Raw genomic sequence first — 20,061 nt, 5'->3', positions numbered from 1 at the left:
ATTTGTCTGGAATGGATTAGAGATGAGGAGGTGCAGAGAAAAACCTTTGCTAAGAGGCTTCAAATAGCTGAACAAAGGCTTGAGTGCCTGAAGAGAGGAGGGGCTTGCTAAACAGAGGCCACAGAAAGAGGCTCACATTGGCTGGGCCCACCCTCCCCACTCTGCAAAGAAAGGGCAGTAGCCATACTGAATTCCTAAGCAGTCGGTGAGTTTCTTGTATGGAAGGTAAACAATTCAGGCCACAAATTCAGCTATGCAAGAAATATAACTTTATTTTCTAGAGCTGAACTGAAATTTTACCAGTGGATGGTAGAAACTGGGTCTGACAATTAATGGACCCCGCACTCTTACTCCACCATCCCTAGGGGTCCATTGTCTTGTGGTTTCCTGGGCATAGACAATGGAGTGCACATCTGGTCAAGGTCATCATCGTTGTCACCTATCCACTCTGGCATCTGCAGAGAAGTCTGTCATTCTGTCTGGCCTCTAGTCCTTGTTCCAAGCAGGTCGCCATTGGTCTCCCCATTCCAGCTGCAGGACTTCTTCAGATCTGCCTGCCCTCTCAGCGGCGTCCGTGGTCCTCAGAACCACAGAGAACTCGGCGGGACCGCCTGACAATTTTTCTGCCCTAGTGATCCTGCCCTAGGGGTTTTTCCAGGAGATTCTGGAGTCTTTCCATTTTCCTGAGCTTCATTCTGAAACGAGGCATGGGTCCCCCATGCTCTGGGATTCTCTGAAGCTGGGGAGTTTTTGTGTGTGGACACATAGGCTTGCATTCGTGCACACGCACGCGTACACAAACACACACACAGGCACAGAGCTTAGTTTCAGAGACTCTTCAGAATCTAAACTCTTTGTTTCTGGTGGGGAGTGGGGTGGGGATGCTGAGGCTTTAGGGTATGCTGTCTCTTACTAAACATTCTTTCAAAATTCTTGTTTATGGCATAAATTTTATTCTCCTAGTCCTTAAAGGCTTAGGCTTTTAAAGCTAAAAAAAATGTTCTTGAAGCTCGCAAGGCTTGTCTCTGTTTTTCTCATGAATCATCCCTCCCCTGGGGGCAATGAATGCTGCTGACTGAATAGGGGGAGGGCAGAGCAAACGAGGAAATGAGGAGGGAGGGAGGGAAACCCCATTAACCATCTCAAAGCTATGAAACCAACTGTAAATCAGAAGCTCACTCAGTTTGAAGATTTTAGGAATTCCAGGTTGTAGAAAACTAAGGGTCCAAGCTTCAATGTTCTTGGTCCACAGAACTCTGAGATGATTGAGAAATTTCAAGAGATGGCACAGAGCTCTGAGAACCAGACAGGAGTCCCTCTGTTCTGGGATTGCGCCTTCTGACTCAAGGCTGCCCAGTTTTCACATGCAGACTAGTAAATGGAGCTTGGCTTTCAGTTAAGAACCAGCCACTTCCTATGAACTTTGAATTTTTCTTTATTCAAATTTTTTATTGTTTCCTTTGAATATGCTGCTTTGTAGCTGGAGTTCTCATCTGACTCGTTTTGTAGAATAATCCCGTAATTGAGGGTATGCACCAAATGGCCTAAGAAACCCTCATGGAAAAACCACACTCTGCTCTCCATGTTAGAAGCTGTGTATGTGCCAGGGTTACTCAACCTTCTTGCATCCTACTTCAGATGGCTACGAGTTCCTGGAGATCCTGAAACAGGTTGCCCGGGACAATACCGACAACCCTGACCTGAGCATCGTATGGATTGACCCGGATGACTTTCCTTTGGTGAGTGGCTTGGACCAGGGCACCATCCTTGGTCACCTTCACAGTCTCATGTTTAGGTTTGGCGTGAGATCCTGAAGCATGAAGGAGGATGTGCACTTGCAGAAACACAGTGGCTACCCCCATCCAGTGTAGGAGATCTCGGCCACAGGGGCAACACTGAATTGCAGGCCTGGTGCCGACACTGACATGGTTAGACTTATTGTCCTCACTCCCTGGAGACCAGGAGCCCCTTTGAGGGGCCCACTCAAGCGAGCTGGGTGAAATTCTTCTGCCAGCAGCTCCATAGCTGCTCCTCATCCCACTACTACACTGGCTAGAACCTCTTTCATGTTCTGGGTAAGGACCACCATTCTGAGGCAACCTGAGTTACTAAGTGATAAAAACCAGACATGAACATTTTGTGTAGAGTTAAGAACTTCGTGGAGAGAAGGAGCAACCTCTTGGAGGGCAGAGACTCTCTCTTGTTCATCGCGTTCTCCCAGGTCCTGGCATAGTATCTAGCACATGTTGAATGTGCAAGAACCTCAAAGTCCGAACTCTTGCTAGTGTCAGTGATCAATGGCCAGAAAGCCTTGATTGTGCTTAGTATTAAAGAGAATAAACAGAATTTGTACAATACCCGGGCCCAGTGGTAATGATAATGAATGCAGCTAATATACTCTACTGCATGCCTGGAACTGTAGGAAGTTCTTTACATGCATCGTCCCATCTAATCCTCTCAACAACCCTATGAAGCAGGTTCTATTATAACCCCTGTCTTACAGGTGAAAAGAATGGCAGCTGGAGAGTTTAAAGTTAGTAAGTGGTGGATGTGATATTCCCACTCGGGTCTATGTGCCATCAAGGCTTTGTCTATTAGTCAGTAGACTTTAGATTGAGCTAACTGCTGGTAATCAGTACAAATTGAGTTATCATTAGGTTATAAATGATAACTCTATCTTCTTCCAGGAATTATCATTTGTTGCATAGGTCACTACTGATCATACCATGATTCAATAGACAAAATTTAGGGGTTTTAGTGAACTCAAGGGTCCTGAAACCCAATCCTACATGCAGGGTGAGTGAATCAAAGGCAGAGATTTCCATGACCCCTGAGGCCAATGTCATAATTCTGGGTAACAATAACAAAGTTTGGCCTTAAGACCCTATATACAGTAGTGTTTAGTTAGCCTCTGTCTGGTTATATTTCTGATTTATCTGGACTGTTTTGTTATGCAAGCTTGCAGATGGTCTGCAATTCTCCTGACCTGTTCTATATGATTGCCTTGGTTTTTGCAAAGGAGACTGTTCTGATTTCCAGGTTCCTGACTATCCCCAGTCTCCATCAGGCCATATATTTGCTTGGGAGAATTTCTACCACTGAACATCTCCATTTTCTTAGCCCTGTGGCCCCTTACTCCTTTAGTCCTTCCCAAGTCAGAGACTAGTCCACAGGGAGCCCAAGCCTGGCTGAGTGAAGAAGCCGTCTTCTTCCTTGTATGCCAGTGTATGGCACATCGCTGCTTTCCCAGCCGTCTCATGTAGCAGAGTGGTGCAAGGTAAGGGATTTTTAAATTGGACGTTGAAGGAGAGGTAGAGGGAAATGGCTCTTTCACCACACATAAACTATAAAAGAGCCACAAGTAATTTGGGAATCCAACTTTGGACCATCTCTGTAATATTCTTCCTTACAGCTGGAGAAGCTTTCATAGCACCTGTTTTCATAGTTAGTGTTATGACATCTTTTTTTTTTTTTTTTTAGTGCTTATTTAAAGTGTTTGAGGGCTGGGGCCAAGTCTTCAATTTGTTCAGTGTCCACAGCTGTTTTGGAAACCTTTAACCAATGGTGACCTAATTACTCTGATGGGATGGCAGGTGGGTCCAGCCACAAAAAGTGGCTTTAACAGGGAGTGCCTTCTGCCTGCTGTCTCATTTTAATTTTTGTTGCTACAGCTTGTTGCCTATTGGGAAAAGACTTTCAAGATTGACCTATTCAAGCCACAGATTGGGGTGGTGAATGTGACAGATGTGAGTACACCCCATGAAAGCTTTCTCAGGCACCCTCAGCCTGCCCTGTTTGCTGCCATGCAGCCCACACTGTGAGATTGAGGCAGCCAGCCCCTCGGGAAATGAGCAGGACCCTTCATCCTGCCCGAGCTCAGGAAACATGCCAGTGTGGCCCAATCCTAGTCTCTGAGCCAAGTCCAACCTATGGTTCCATGGCTTTCTTCCATGGGTATATTTCCTTGCTTATGGGGCCACCCCAACCTGGTTCATTGACTATTTGGAACTTTTCACCCAATTAAACACTCCTGTTATTTTACCCCAAAGCCCAACAAGAAAGTCTCTTTACACAAGGGAACCCACACCTGGAGTTGCCATTGCACAGGTGATGGGGCAACTGTGACCCGGAAGCCCATGCAGGCAATCACCATTGTGTGGAAATATATATATGAAGTTTCTGGTAGGATAGCCATGAAACTACCACCAATGGCTCCCTCAGGGAATGGGACTAGAGATGGGTCAGAGCAGTGGGAAATACTTTTGCTTTTTTACCTTATATCCTACTGTTCTGTTTTAAAATGTTTTAACTTGAAAAAACTTTAAAAATCACTATTATTATTATTATTAATTATTATTGTTGTTATAAATTTAAGAAGTAGTTTACAAAATAAATGTAGAATCCTCCAGGTGATTCAACATCTACCAACAGGGTAAAAGAACATTGTTAACTGGCTATATATACATACATACACACACACACACACACTCACAATGGAATATGTGTATATACATATACACACACATACACAATGGAATATACATTTTCTTTTATGCTGCACAAACAGGCTACTCTACATACCATTCTGCAGGTAGGGATTTCCTTTTAACAATGTGCACACATTCCTATTAACTGTAAGTAACCTGGGGCCCACTCAGCACAGCTACTCAGCACCCTCTGGTCTGGCTCCTCCTTCATGAATTCATTCATTCGCTCATTCTGTCCCTCATTGCAGGCTGACAGTGTCTGGATGGAGATTCCAGATGATGATGACCTGCCCACAGCTGAGGAGCTGGAAGACTGGATTGAGGATGTGCTTTCTGGGAAGATAAACACTGAAGATGATGACAATGAAGATGAAGATGATGACGATGATGATGACAATGATGATGATGATGATAATTCTGATGAAGAAGATAATGATGACAGTGATGATGATGATGAATAGCCCCAACTCCAAATGATTTTGTTGAAAACAAAATCACAGCTACCCACTACCTTATAGACAGCACAAGGTGGCAGCAGGCAGCCTTGGCCCACGCCCAGCCAGCTCCTTTCCCTTTTCCAACCTCTCTTTTCCCACTCCCTTCTCATCAGGAGATGTGCAGTTCAGCAAATGCCTTTCTAAATCCTGCAATTCCACTCAGCAAAGACAAGTGGGGGGAATTATTCCCATGTTGACTGTCTTGATTGTCATGAAACAGCTCTTGTCCTTTGCCGGACCATCAGCGGTCATGGCAGTGTGGTATCTGGCAGTCTGGGGAGAAAACGCCCCTAACGCCTCTACTCAAGTTTACTTGTTGTCTTTGACCATGACCGTAACAGAATTGACAGCTTGCTAACTCACTAGCATGGAGTGACCTTATAATCAGAGCCCAGGGAAGACACACAATCAATCCATTTAGCCCCCAAGCCTAGAACATCAGTTAGGATCCCTCCTTTAGATAAGAGGCTCTCTCTTAGGGAAGGCTCAGCCTTAGAAACAAGTTTATAAATCTGCTTCTTTTGGCTCTATTAAATGTATCATTTTAAGTGTAGGTCAGACTATTATGAACTCAGATCTAAGCCTTGGATGGCTACTGAGAGGCCTTGAAACACGTGTACAGATGTCACCATCATTTGTAGTACATTAGGATACTGGGATGGGAGCTTGATCTGCTCTCTGAACTTCCCTCTTGGTGACAAGTCTTGCATATACATGGGGGTGGAGGGAACTGGAAGGATTAAAGGTTTTTAATTATTTCTGATGGCTTCATGTCTCTGATTGTGTCAGCTGGTGTCCCGGCCTGAACCGGGATCTGGACACCCCTTCTCTGTCGCTGCTAGCGAGCCTTCCCATTTAGAGGAAAGGTTGGTTTACGCAGAGGTCAGTTAACTCTCCATTCATCAGCACTCCCACAGTTGAGCAGGACAACAGTAATGAGTGTTCGTAATGATGCCTGAGGCACTGAAGACATCCCCAAGTGCCTTTCAAACTATTTAAAAGTTATTTTGTGCTCGGCAGTTTTAGTGTTAAGTGTGCATTATAACGTTCTAATTTATTTTCTCAATCTTTTAACACGTGTAAGACATTGCAAATTCCTTGAAAATAGGGCAGTCCTTTTGTGGAGTAGTAGCTAACTAACGCTGTCATTAAAGTCCTGTTTTGAAAATATGAGACTATCTTGAAAATCCTCTCTTGACTTTCCTCATGCTGCTCGTTCTCTCTTGGCTCCCATTCTACCTCTCTGTTCCTGCTCCGTTTTCCTTTCTGGCCTCTCTTCCTCAGCCTGCCCTTTAGCTGTTAGTGTTTCACAGTCTCTCTCAACTCTAACATTCTTCCAAGGTGCCATTACCCAGGCTCATCAGCTACCACCTAGGTGCTAATGACCTCCAAGACTGGGTCTCTAACCTTCACCACTTTCTTTAGTTTTATACTCACTCATTGAGCTGCTTCTGGACATCCTGGTTTGGGTGTTGCACAAGCACTTCAAACAACATAACAAAACCCAAACTATTACCTTCTCCCATAAACTCTCTTCCTCTTCTTCATGGAGTCCCAGTTTGGATGAGTAATATCACCATCTATCCAATGGCCTGGGTGACCCAAGGAGGCCCCTTTCCTCTCTGCTCCCATGGCATTTGGTGTATACCCTGAATCATTGCACTTATTTAAATTGTAACACATATTTGCACGGCTGTCCTTTCACTAAATTGTAGGCTCCTCAGAGACAAGGAATTTATTTATCTTTATATCCTCAGGACCTCGCACTTTGCTCAGCACAAAGTAGATAATCATTTATTGCATTGATGGGTGAATAATTGATTAATCAGCACTGTTGGACAATGATGCTTATAAGACCTCCTCATTTTTATTTCTCCCCCTTACAAAACAAGGCAGACACTTCCCAAGCTAGGCTACGTTGCCATCCAGTCAGGCCCAACCACACCTCAAAAAAGCTCTCTGGGCGGTAAATTTTCAAAGCGATCTTTGAAGCTAGCCTTTCACACAGTCAAGGAATGTGCTCTGTCATGAAAGTGGTCTATTTCCCAGCCCTGGAAAATCCCCTTGTTCTCAGAGGCTGGGTAATATGCAGTTTAAATCATGTCACGGTGCTCCTGGACTAGAAGCACTGAGTGTTCAGCTAGTCTTATCCGTAAGCAGCAGTGCTGTTTGGTTATTGGTCTAAAACTTTGTAAGCTGATATTTATTGAATGTTTGGTATGTGCCTGGAGCACTATGCTATGTGCTTCACATGTATTATCTCACTGAAGCCTTACACAGGTCTTATGAGATGGGTCTTGTTATTATCCCAATTTTACAGACGAGGAAACTAAGACACAGGAAACTCAAGTAATTTTCCCAGAGTCACACAAACACTTTAAAGGAGTGTAAATGGAACCTCGTTTCTACACTTAAAGCAAGGATTTAAACTGAGTTGAATTCCTTAAGTTAAACAATCAAAGAATTCCATTTCTTTTCCTCAGACGATGTCTGGCGATGGACTCAAGTGAATTTCCCATGATGCTTTTTCACTGCTTAAGCCAAGATGCTTTTTCACCTTTCATTCTGGAGCCCATAATTTTAAACAGTATTGGAAATGTAGGCTAACTACAACTGCAAGATATGGCCATTCAGTTAGGGAAAAAATCATGGTCTTATCAAGAATGCACCATCATTTTCAATGTATTTCTTTAGAATATCATCTCAACTTGAAATGAGTTTGTCTTTTCTGTAACAAGGTTGTGCAAGGTTGTGTATTGTCCAGGCCCTAGTTTGTATCACTTAGAACCAGAAAGAGGTTATTATCTGATAGCTTTTGATCAACAATCTCCAATACATGCAGATATCTACATCCCCCTAAGTGCTGATGGGTCTGCAGCTCTGTCCTTGAATTTCTCACTCTCACCAGCGCTGCTTGACTCTGCTCAGTGAGCCTGCAAATCATACTCACGCTTATTTTAGAAAACACAGACACCTGTCACCAGCCCAGACCTCCTAATACACCATCTCCAGAGCTGAGGCCTGACCATCTGCATTTTAAAAAGAGTCACTGAGGACTGACATGAGCCAGGGTTGGGAACCACCCCTCTTCCCACTCCTCTGGGTGGTCTCATCCAGCCTGTGGCTTCCAATGCCATCTGTCTCCAGCCAGGCCTCTCCTGAGAGCCAGGCCCCTCGCTCCAATTCTCTCCCCTGGACAGCTTCATCTGGATGTCCCATAGGCACCTCATATGAACCTAGCTGTAGGGCTTTAAAAGGGTGCCCTTAAAAAGTAGCCCTCTTTTCCTGACTGAGATTTGAACCAACTGAGAAATTAGTCCAAAGTCAGCAGTGCAAAATATTGCCATTATTATGTAAAAGCAGTAATTTGGAGACTAGAGATTAGCGTGGGCTTCCCAGTTTCCTGCCTCCAAGTGCAGGCCACCCAGGAAATCAGAAGAGCAGAGATGACCAGGCCATTGCCCCTCAGTGGGTAAGGATGGAGAGGAAACAGAAAAGGACTGGATCCCCTCCCCCCACACACTAACTTCACCCTAAGAATTTCACCCTAAGAAACATGGACAATGGCTGTTGACCACTAATCAGGTAACAGCTCCATCTCAGGACAGGGCGAAGGACTGGGCAAGAAGCCAGCAGCATTTAGGAAAAGGTCCTTCTTCACAGAAGCAGAGGAGTGCGGAAGAGGCATCTGCCTCTGACAGTGTTCAAGCCAGAAATCTTAGAGCCATTTCGTTGTCCCCACTCCCACATCTAACAGGGAGCAAGTCCTGTCCTCTTCTCTTCACCCACTCCTACTGCGTAACTGAGGCTTTACAACCTCTCAGCCCTGTTACTGCAAGGTTCCGACTGCTCTCCTGTCTCCAATCCAGCCTGGACACTGCAGTCAAGTGATCTTCCTCAAATGAAAACCTGATCACATCACACACAAGCTTAAAATGCTTCAGTGGCTCTGTATTCCTGATAGGTGTTAAAAAAAAGTTTTGTTTTTAAAGACCAAGAGGCCAAAGAGCAAGCTATGAATGGAAAGGTTTTGACTGCCAAATGTTGAGTTTAGGCTCTGGACTGTGAGTTCAGGGAGGAGAAACGGGGTGGATCTTGTAAACCACAAGCCCTCGAAGTGTCTCTCCTCTGTAGGAGGAAAGCAAAGCCCAAGCAGTGCTGATGCTGGCGGTGTCTGGGCTCACTGGACCAGCTGGGGTGATTCCCGCTGCATACATGGAGCCTCCATCTTGGAATTATGGCATCCAAATGCCTCATTTGGGACTATGGCACCCAGTTGTTATTTTAGTGGAAGTCAAGACAGCACCACTGGCAATGAGCTAGGAGGCTAGGGGGTCAGGTCTTGCTTTGTCATGGGGTCAAAGCCAACTTCCTTTGCAGGATGCTGGAGGTCTATGTGAGCAGTCTCTCATCAGCCTCAACTCTCAGTGTGCCTCCCAACCACCTGCTCCTTCTATTGTCAGAACCTGAAGCTGGAGAAGCTGACTGGCTGCTTAATACCTCCAAGCTTTGGCTCATGCTGTTCCAGCTACTGGAATGCCTGTCCTTCCCCATCTGTGCCTGCCTGGAAAACTCCCAGCTATCTTATTTTAAGGAAAGGTAAGATACACTCTATGACCCTTTTCCAGTCATGCCTCAGGCAAATTGGCCGCCTCCTCTGCTGAGCCCTCACCGTACCCCATGCAGAGTTCTCTTACAGAACCTGCAATTTATTATACTTTTAGGTGTATGTCTTCCTCCTCCTGTTAGTCTGAAAGCAACCTTAGGGAAAAGACTTTGGCTGATTCTGTTCTATCCTCAGTGCCTAAGTTCTGATAGGTACTTAATAAATCTTGTTTGACTAAATACTCTCTGAGCCCTATGCAAAGCTAATTTAACAGCTATTAGTACCATTAAGAATGTGCTAGTGATTATCAAAAGTCAATCTTATCCTAAGAAGTTCTTGGCAACACAGTATCATCTGCTCAGATTTGCTTAGGGCAGCCAATTGCTAAAGAAATAGGAGCACAAAATCTCCTCGGCTCAGTGAGAAAGTTTCCAGTGGGAGATGTTTTCTTTCCTCCAGCTAGCAAAGTCCCCCGGAAATATAGCCATCGTGACGGGAAGCAAAGATGTGTAGGGATGAAGGCAGAAGTCTCAGGCTCCACTCTCTGGGAATGGAATGACCACAGCCACCTAAATGTCAGTTCATTTATTTGAGTCTACAAGTGCACACTCAAATGTTTGCAAGGTGAATTAAGGACCTCTTGCAGATTAGTCTGGTAGTTTATCAATCTGAACTCTTTAGAGCAGTGACAACCAGAATTCTTAATGCACCCACAAGATGCCAACGATTCCCCTAAAATAATCATATATGATTAGGTTATAGCCAGTAGTTTTAGCATTGAGTGTACTGTCACATTCTCATTCATTCATTCGCTCATTGGAATATTCAGTAAATAGATTCTTACAACTTTACCACATGCAGACCACAAAGACAAAAGTAAGTGGGAGATGGGAGAGCTGAGCGGGATGCTAGAAAAGAAAAACTGTCTAAAGCACTTTGTGTCAGTTCTACAAATGCATCATCACTTTCTGAGGTATTACGAATTCTCAGAACTGCAGACACACACTCAGATATCCATACAGAGAATACACCTGAAAGTCAAACATAGTTTTGATTCTCCATGTCAACATCAGCCTGTACAACTAGAAGATGTTTGCATGACATGTTGACACCACTAGGGAATTACCAAGTCTCTCTGTAAGCGGGGGTTCTGCCCATCCCACTGCCTCTGGTGGGCCCTGTCTCGGCACTGGGCCAGCAGACAGTGCTTTATCTGGTGCCATCCTGATACCCACACCCCACTTCCATAATCTGATAGTTTATCATATGATATTCTCAAAACTCGTCCACAATTCTGTAGCTGTATCACAGGTAATGAGTGAAAAAGAGAGTAGCCTTTGGTTGATGTCTGCACCCAGCTTTAATCTTTTCTCTAGTAGGCTTTGCTTGTGCAGATATAAATTGTGCACATTTCGGCTGATGGCCCAGAGAAACAGAGCTGATCAATAAGCTATACAATGCATATGTTCTAATCTGTTGCTATCTCTGGTTCTTATCCATGCAATAGTGAGAATTTGATTGTATGCCTTCAGCATTTTGTACAGGTAAGGGAGAGCTGAGCATGGCAGAAGGCAAGGGCCAGCATTTCTTTGTTAAATAATCAAGTTCCCTTTAAATAGACCTATCTAAAGTAAGTCAATAATTTAAACTGAATTATGTAGCCACTCACAAAAATGATCCAATATTCACCCCACTCACAAATCCAGGGCCTCACACTTTTCTCTCTTTACTTAACTCAAAGATCTTTTTTCATTTGGTGATTTACTTGAAAGACCTGTTTCACCTCCAAGTTTTAGAGCCTAAGAATTTAATTTTCAGTAATCCATTTAAAACATTCTCTTAACCGTAAAATGATTGCAACCCGTAGTTTCGTTACGATGGCAATCCTACTTTCCCATTCAATTTATCATCATAATTGCCTTGGTTTTCAGAGAAACCTGACAGGTTATCTTTAAGAGGGCATCAAAGTTACGCAAGAGTGAAAATGTTCCGTAAAGAGCAAAACTTTTTAGATTGAAATAATCACATGAAAAAAGGAAGTGATTTGGGATTTCAGTTTACTTTCCAGGTTTTACAGTATAAAAAATTGCAACATGTAAAATGTTTTACAGTTAATTGGGATGCGGGACCCAAAAAAGAACAAAATAACTTAGACGCCAGGTACACTATGTCCCTCATAGACACTAACACTGTTACTACTGTTCCAAGGAGAAGACGTTTCAAGCAGACACTTAGGAATGCATGTACATGTACGTGTGCAGACAGTTGCTGCAAGTGTAATTCATTCATTCATCTTTTTTTTATATGTTGGAAATGACTCAATAGAGCCCACCACCCAGTTTATGCAGAAAGTCACACTCAGACTTGTCATGCACAGACAGTGATTGTGACTAGAGGCTGATAGTCACAAACTGCCCCTCCTGGTTACGAAGTGCAGGATTAACTAACAAGAGAGACCACCAAAGACACTTGGCCACATCTTTGCATGATGGTTATGGCTACATGAGGTAGAGACAGATGGTTTTGTCACTGAACTTTCCAGGTTGATGCTGGATTATAAATCCAGGAATGTAAAGTTCTTTCAGCACAAAAGTGATTATCAAATAAACTTTTCTTGAATAAGTGCTGGCCCAGACTTCTCTGGCCTTCTCTCTAGCATCTTTGAGGAAGGGTCAACCACAAGGCAGGTTACACGCTCCACCCAAGTGAGCCAGCATCCGGCATCCCCTGCCCCAATCTCCGCTGGTGTCTCACACAATGCAAAAGCTGTGCTCATCAACAGCTGCTTGGAAATCAAATTTGGTTACTCATGTCATAATTTAGGGGTCCCAGAGGAGTTTGCTATTTAAAGCCTACCCTGAATCCCTTATAAAAACACGGAATTATCAGCAAAGTTTGGATTTTCCTATTTTTTTTTTTTTTTTTTTAAGAATGATGAACACCACTAAGAGAATATTCCTGTAACTGAGGGGTGCTGGCAAGTGAAAAGCAACTGCCACATTTTTCCCCCTGGCCCCTGGGATGGCGATGATGTGTAACTGTCTAAATTCCCTACAACATGAATTGAACTAGACTTGTCACCTGCACATCAGATGCCCAGGTCCCCTCAGTAATTCCCTGAGCAACAGTCTCTGGTCCTCAGCAGCTTTCCTAGGCTGAGGGCTTTGTCGGGGTGAAAACCTCCTAAACGATGAGCTCCTTCTGAATGAAAGGTCACGGCCATAAGGGAAAGCTCAGATAAATATAAGCGAATACAAAACCAGACAGCTGTACATTCAAATATATTTATCCAAATATTATTTCAGTGCCAAAAGAAGTATCAAAGACACTCAAAATAAAGGTGTCAAAGACACTCAACCCCTGGGGGTTGTCACATTTTTCCCCAAGGCTTAAGAGTGTTTTTATTCCACTAAGACAAGGACAAAACACTGATGTTTTCAAGCTGAGAGAGACATGAATTATAGATTCTTAGCACCATATTGGAAGTAACCGTTCACTGTGTTGCTGCAAGTGTGAGAAATCTGTTGTGCTGGGGAGACTTTAAAACAACCCATTAAAGAGATTTATTTTACAGGTGAAAGAAAACTAATTGGGTTATCTAAGTAGGAATGGGACAGGCCTGGTAAGAGGGACTCAGGGTCCTAAAATCTAATTCTATTCAGGAGTTGTACATTTCTCACCTACCCTTTGGAAATCCGTCGTAATTCCTAGTGAGCAGCACCTCCCCTTTCCCGTCCTCCGCTGAAAGCAAACAGCAGGGGAGAAAAAGGTAGTCTATGCACAACCGAACTCAAACTTACAGACACTGCAATAGAGGAAAATAGTGTTTTCAGTCCTGGTTTATGTCTGTTCTGTTAAAACTCCTGAGGGCAAATGTGGGGAAAAACAGTGGGATGCAAAGTGCTTGCGGAGAACACAGATCTCAGGGATGGACACTGGGACTCCAGTTCCAAACGACCCTAGGCTGGGCCTGTGGGCTGTTCCTCTCCCACCCCAACCAGGGGAAGCGGTTGGTTGGGGATAATGTTGACAAAGCACCAGGAAGAAGCTTCCTCAGCTAAGGAGGGGGCCAGGTCAGTCCCTGCACACCTCCCCCACGTGCACACTTGCCCCAGGTCCACACCTGCCCAAGCCAGGCGGGTGGGGGGTGGAGGACGGGAGAGGCAAAAGCAAAGGGAGGGTGCCAGGAACAACAGCATTGGGTCTGTGCAACACTGGCAAGACTGGTTTTCCTGGGGGAAGGGGGATTCTCAAGTTCTTTCCATTGAAAATCCTAAGAAATCAGCCAGCACGGTGGAGAAGCTTCTCCTGGGTCCACACCTCTGGTGCAAAGCAAAAGTGAACAAACATAAGCCATTCCACCTCTGACAAACCCCTCGCTCCAGGCTCTGATTCAAGGTTAAGTGTCCCCAGGTCCCTCCTCCACATCCCAAAATGCCAAATCATTTAGAGAATACCTCAAGGTACAGTGACTGAGGGATTGGAAGCACACATTAGATTTGAAATCCCATTTAGTGGCCATGAGACCTTGGGCAAGTCCCTCCCTCTCTGATCGTCCTTTTTCTCACCTGAAAAATTGAGATAACCACTACCCTAAAGGAATACACATTCTAGAACAGTACCTAACATACAATACCTGATAAACACGTGTTAGTACCCTTCTCTTCCTTCTTTGACCAAATGTTTTGTCAAAAAATGGGTCCAAAATATAATTTTCTGAGCATCCTCTTGGTTAAACTCCATACAGCGATTTCGACGTAGTGTCTAAACGACCTCAATTCACTACCGCGTTGACCACCATTCAAGAACTGTGCTATGGGCTTAAGAACAGCTCATTTTATTTATAATGGGATATGACCACAAGGTTACATAGTAGTAAATTCACAGTAGTGATTTATTTTTTTTGTAACAAGATCCATAAAGCACTTTACATCACTTTACAATCGCAGGGTCTGCTGGACTATTTAAATATTGTTAACATTTCTGTGCTACTTTTAGTAATCAATCTTACTTTTTATGAAGCTCAATTTTTATTATATTGAGAAATACAGATTAAGGCTTCCAGGGTGATGAAGTTGGAGCAGTAATTATCACAGAACTTGATCTTTCTTTCTGTTTCTTGCTATAAGGTCCTGAGGCAAGAAAGAGTCTAATGGACCTGCCTGCAGGACAGCAGGCTCTCCAGAAGACATTTCTGTGCTAAAGCCACTTACTCCTGGGGAGAAGCCAGTAGAACTGAGGGAAGGGAATAAAGGAGGGGAGAGAGAGGTAACTGGCTTTAGAGTACCCTCCCCAAAGATGAGTGCTGTTAAGAAGTCTCTCAAATATAGGGCATGCATGGAAACACACACGCTCACACTCACCCACATCAACACACATGCAAGTCATGTGATGATACACACCCATCTGCCACAGAGAACACAGATGTTCGGATGTCGAACATAAACCTGCCGTCCATCTGTCCATCTGGTAACTACACTCGGAGAAATGCTCACACGTACAGAAACACATACTCACACACAAATAGCGACTCCATTTAGGAAGCCTTACACAGCAGGGCCCAGATAGAAAAGAGTAAGCCAGGGACCCGGTTTTGTTGGTTTCACTGAGGGACTGGACACTCTCCCCACCAAGGGTGGGGGGTGAGGAGGGGCAGGGTAACCCATTTCTGTGGGCCCAACAAGCTCGCGGCTTGCCACCGAGCTACAGCCGTATCTAGATGCATGCACGCAAAAGTGAAGAGGAGACGCAAGAAGGAGAGTCCTGGCCCACCACCAAGGATGGCGGAGAGAGGAGCACCTCTGCCCTGTCCAACACACACCAGCACAGCCACAACCTCCCCAGCAAAGAGGTCCAAGCTCCAGCAATAAGCTGCAATGCCACACACGCACACACACGCACACACACATGTGCGTGTGTGCGCGCACGTGCCCGCGCCACCTACATATACCCATTAGCTGTACGGACTTTGTCCTGGCCGTAGATTTGAAAAGGAAAGACAGAGGGGGAGAAAGGGAGATGACAGTTGGGCAAAAAACTGGTCAAGCCTTTTCTCTGGGGTTTGTGAGTTGCAGCGAAAGTATTACACGTTTTGACTTAACTGACAACGCGACGGATGGATGAACTACAAAACCTTAAAATTCCTTCCAACTCTAAGAATGCAGACTTTTTAAATTTTAACCTTCAGTTCACGGGCGATTAAAAACTGTCATTATCTTCAAAAGGACACACTTAAGAATGAAAGTTATCCACTGGCGAAAACCTTACCAGGGAAGGGAGCCATCTCAGACAAGCACTCCTCATTAAGCTCTTCGAGTCTGTAACATTTACTGTTCACATTTTAATAACTTAGGTTGAAAGTCATAGAAAATCTATAAACATTTAAGGCAAATGAAATCCTGTCTCCTCTGATGTGGACATACCATATATTCTACCAGTCCTCGGGCACTGTTTACCCCTTTTAAAAAGAACAGCCTCTTGGTTCCAAGAACTGAAATAAAAACGCATTGTGTTCAATCGTGTGACGCAGCTTTCTGAAACCTTAAATTTTGTAAACGTCATTTACATTGTTCCCACTGCACCGGTAACTCAAGCTATCAAGAGTTTGAAAGTGCAAAGGCTTTATACAAAGATCCTGCATTTTATTTTGTTACTCTTTCAAAAAGGGCTCAATACAAAGTCAGTGTAAAAAAAATCGATATTCAATTTAAAACAGAAACAATAATTTCATAAAGTTTGACATTCCCCTATGCAAAGACTGGGAGAGAGGGAAAGGGGTAGAGATAAAATAAATTCTTTAATTTAAACCTTTCTTCACCCTGCAGGGAATGCACGCACCAGAGCAACGGATCCAACTTAACCCCTTCTGTCAGAGAGGGCTGGAAGCACAGGATTTCCAGACGTGGACGAGCAGTGTCATTATGAACTGTATGTTCTATATACGAACTATACGAGCTATTTATGGCACTTCCAACTGCTGTGTTCCTGAAGCAGCAGTCTCTGACACATTTATCTGGGACATTATAACATTTATGCAGCCAAAGTCTCATACACATCCACCATCCCTTGCCCTATCTCCCAAAATATATTTCCTGAGAAAGATATCATCGTAAGGAATGTCCAGTTTGAAGGGACCTAAAGGCAAAAACTACAGAAAACAAAAGCACCATGGTTACATGGTATGTGTTTTTCATAAACAGAACCATGTAGTTAAATAGAACATCTTGGCTCCATGCCAAACTGACTTGTTTCTCCTTCTTCTTTTCCAACACATCTTCCTTTTGAGCTGAAGCCTGTTGATTCAAGAATGCTGTTTACTTTTGCAGGGACAGGTGTATTACAAACATCCAAAGCCAATTTTGATTATAAAAAAATGACAGACAAATCTGCACCACTTGAGGAATGCATAAATCAGTAAGGGTACATGTGAACACACAGGTGCAGAGCATTTGGACAGTGTCATTCTTTCCTAAAGCAAGGTAACTGATTACTCTAAATACCTGGGAAAAGTAAGAGTGAATACTTTGGAAGGGTCTGTCGCGGATACAGGATGGCAAACAGAGGCACAGACGGCCCGCCTGGTGTGTGGATGTGGCTCCATAAGGAGCTCCCCAGAGCCCGGCTCCGCCAGGATGGCTCCTCCACCCACAGCCCGGCCACGTGGGCTGCCCCAGGCCAGGGGAAAGCCCACTAGAACCAGCTGCAGTAAGGAACAGATCACGGATGAGTGCTCTGCACCATAAGATTGGCTCCCCACTTTCCTTTCCCCAAGCTCTGCAGCTTGTCCATTCCTTCTTCTCACTTTACCAACAACTAAAGTAACTGCACCACCAGGGGCTGAACAAGCCCCCATCTGGGAGCAAGTGGTGGAGGTGAGTTGCACAGTGACGGTGGTGAGACATCAGGGAGTGGGCAGCTGCAGCAGCGGGTCTGTATTGTTTGGGTCTCCCTCGGCAGGGCAGCTTGCTATGAAGCTCTGCGAGAACTGATCTCCCTGGGAAATCAGAGGCTCCACGCTGAACCCGCCAGTCTCAGTCACAGTGTAAGTCTCGCTTCTGCTCTGTGTGAGCAGTGAGGATGACAACCGGGAGGAGAGGGGCCCCTGTGCGGCCCAGAAGGGACATTCTAGCGGCTTACTCTCCCTGTGTTCTACCCCGTGGGCATTCCACACTTCCCTATGCAAACAATCCCGGGACCCAGCAGAGGCCGTGCACAGAGCCCGAGGGCACATGTGCAGAGCTGGGTCCCAGGCAGCTCTGATGGCTGGGCTTCCCTGGCCAGCCTGCCAGCCAGGTGGGGGTGTGGCACGTGCTGGGGAGGGCGGGATGGGGGCAGAGGGGTGGGCAATCACAGGGTTAGGAAAGGGCTACCTGCTCAAGCCAGGAGGGAAGCAGGGTCAGAAACAGGGCAGGGGGATTTTTCTCTTTGGGAAGAAAATAAAATCATTAAGAGCTGTAAACTGATAGTGCACATTTTTTGTTGTGATCTTTCTTTGCAGAACCTAAGGCAACAAAGAACAAAGATGAAGGCAGGCATTTCCCGAATGGCCCGTGGCCCCCACGGGCGATGTGGTACTGGACACTTACATACACAAACCCACATGTGGACACGTCGTGTCTAGTTTCCTGAAACAGAAGAAAGATGTGTCCCCTAGAAGATTAAGAGTGGGTCAACCAGAAGCAATGGGAGCGTGTGGTGCTGGACGAAAGGCAGGGACTAGTTGTTGTAAGGCGAGGCTCCCAAGGACCGCCAGCTCTGCTTTGGTTTACAGCTGTCACAGAAACGCCAGGGAACGGCTTCTCGAGAAGTCCCATCCACAAGAGTCAGACGTCGTGGGTCACTTCTTCCCAGAGCAGACATCCCCCACTTCCTTCCAAATAAAGTGCAGATGGTCAAAGGGTACTGGTCTATCATCTGCCAGTTTCAGTCAGCAAAGAAGAATAATAAAAAACGATGCCCCTCTGGTATACATATATTTCTCTTTATATATTCTTTTTTTTTCTTTAATAAAGCCACAAATATAGAACTTTTAAACCGATGTCTCAGACTGTAAGCGAAGCACAAATTTGTGAGATTTGGGGTCTATGAACTCTTCAGAGAGTACGATGAATGGAATTTTCTTCACATTGACCACGAGGCTGAAGTCCAAGCACTTAAGGACAAACACGATTCCATCCCGTAATCCGTTAGTCACAGCCTCATCACTGACGAGTCTCCACTGCGTCGAGAGCCAGCGCTCCTTGTCATACTGCAGGGTGGGCCCAGCGCTGAGGTACCGTTCCAGGAAGGCCTGGGAGGAGAGGAGAGAGGCCATTAGGAAGAAACACTCGCTCCAAGGGCAGTGCTGCCAGGAGGCCCCCCTGTTCCCACACCTGTGAAAAATGTCTTCCCAAGAAACCCAGTCAGAGCCCAGCTTACCACACCAAATTCCCATCAGCCCCTCACAACTGAGTGCTTGCTGGGGAGGGAAGATGTCTCAGGTCCCTTTGCCAACTTCCAACCAGAAGGTGAAGACGGTGGTAAGCACAGAGGTGAAGGAGGGTGGGGTGGCTGCTATCAAGTCTGCCCAGAAGCCATCGATGAGGCACCAGCCCAGTCCAAGGGTACGGGCCCCAGTGCACATGCCACTGCTTGTCCCTGTTTGTAGGGCTGCCTCCTCCTACTCCGACAGCTCCTCAGGGCAAGTCCCAAGCACAGAGAAACACTCCAGAAATATGAGCTGAGTAAATAAAGGGATACACTGGCATGCACAAAAATGCGTGCTCTACCACTCACGAGCTGTGTGACTTTGGACAAGTCAGTTAACCTCTCAGTAAGGGCAGATGATAACAGCACTAACTCCCAGGGCTGCCGAGGATGAAAGGGCACAAGGTAAGTACAACCAATGAGCAACGGTTATTTTACGTTGGATCGATTGTGCACATGGCAAGTCCAAGGGGTGGCCAGACCCACGTCCACCTCCCCTCTCACAAGTCCTCGGCTCCAGCAGGGCTTAGCTCCTTGGAGCTCTCTGACTTCCCCCACCTTCACAGGTGCTGTTCCTCCTGCTGAATGTGGTCCTTCAGCAAAGCCCTCTGCCCTTTAAATCTTCTCAAACCACTCTCTGAATCTCTCAGACAGATTAACATGGCCCCCTCGAAGCGCCTATAATCATTGGCATGACTCCTGTGTGACATTTTTACTTTCTGAACAATCACTGCCGACTTGCTTGTCTGCCCCCACACTGGACTTTCCTCTCCCAGAGGGCAGGACCTATTTTTTAAATGCGAATTTCCAATGTGCCTGGCACACACTAGGAGCTCAAGAGCATGTGTATTAAATCAAGAAATATAACACTTGAGCTGCAAGGAAGAAGAAAGAACAAGCCAGTGATACGATCAGAAAATATTAGGAGACATTCTGTGGTCCTGGAGGCAGGTCAAGGATGGTTTCTAAGCGGCAGCCCCTTCCATCTAGACCTCAGCTCTGCTCC

General features: G+C 45.3%; 2 protein-coding genes across 4 annotated transcripts in view; one reads left to right on the top strand and one right to left on the bottom strand.

The window, feature by feature from the left end:
- Positions 1 to 6,157, top strand: part of CASQ2 (calsequestrin 2) — a 63,335-nt gene extending 57,178 nt beyond the window's left edge. Inside the window, exons 9-11 of the mRNA XM_046645836.1 lie at positions 1,639 to 1,739; positions 3,672 to 3,746; positions 4,736 to 6,157. Of these exons, the coding sequence (XP_046501792.1) occupies positions 1,639 to 1,739; positions 3,672 to 3,746; positions 4,736 to 4,948 (389 nt within the window). The 3' untranslated portion in view covers positions 4,949 to 6,157. The remainder of the gene's footprint in view (positions 1 to 1,638; positions 1,740 to 3,671; positions 3,747 to 4,735) is intronic.
- A 5,473-nt stretch (positions 6,158 to 11,630) lies between these two features.
- Positions 11,631 to 20,061, bottom strand: part of VANGL1 (VANGL planar cell polarity protein 1) — a 52,801-nt gene continuing 44,370 nt past the window's right edge. For all 3 annotated transcript variants that reach the window (XM_046645225.1, XM_046645226.1, XM_046645227.1), the window contains exon 8: positions 11,631 to 18,879. In XM_046645225.1, coding sequence (XP_046501181.1) covers positions 18,619 to 18,879 — 261 coding nt within the window. In that variant the 3' untranslated portion in view covers positions 11,631 to 18,618. The remainder of the gene's footprint in view (positions 18,880 to 20,061) is intronic.

The sequence above is a fragment of the Equus quagga genome, chromosome 18 (genome assembly GCF_021613505.1).
Source record: "Equus quagga isolate Etosha38 chromosome 18, UCLA_HA_Equagga_1.0, whole genome shotgun sequence".
Lineage (NCBI taxonomy): Eukaryota > Metazoa > Chordata > Mammalia > Perissodactyla > Equidae > Equus > Equus quagga.
This window is presented reverse-complemented; position numbering and strand designations above follow the sequence as displayed.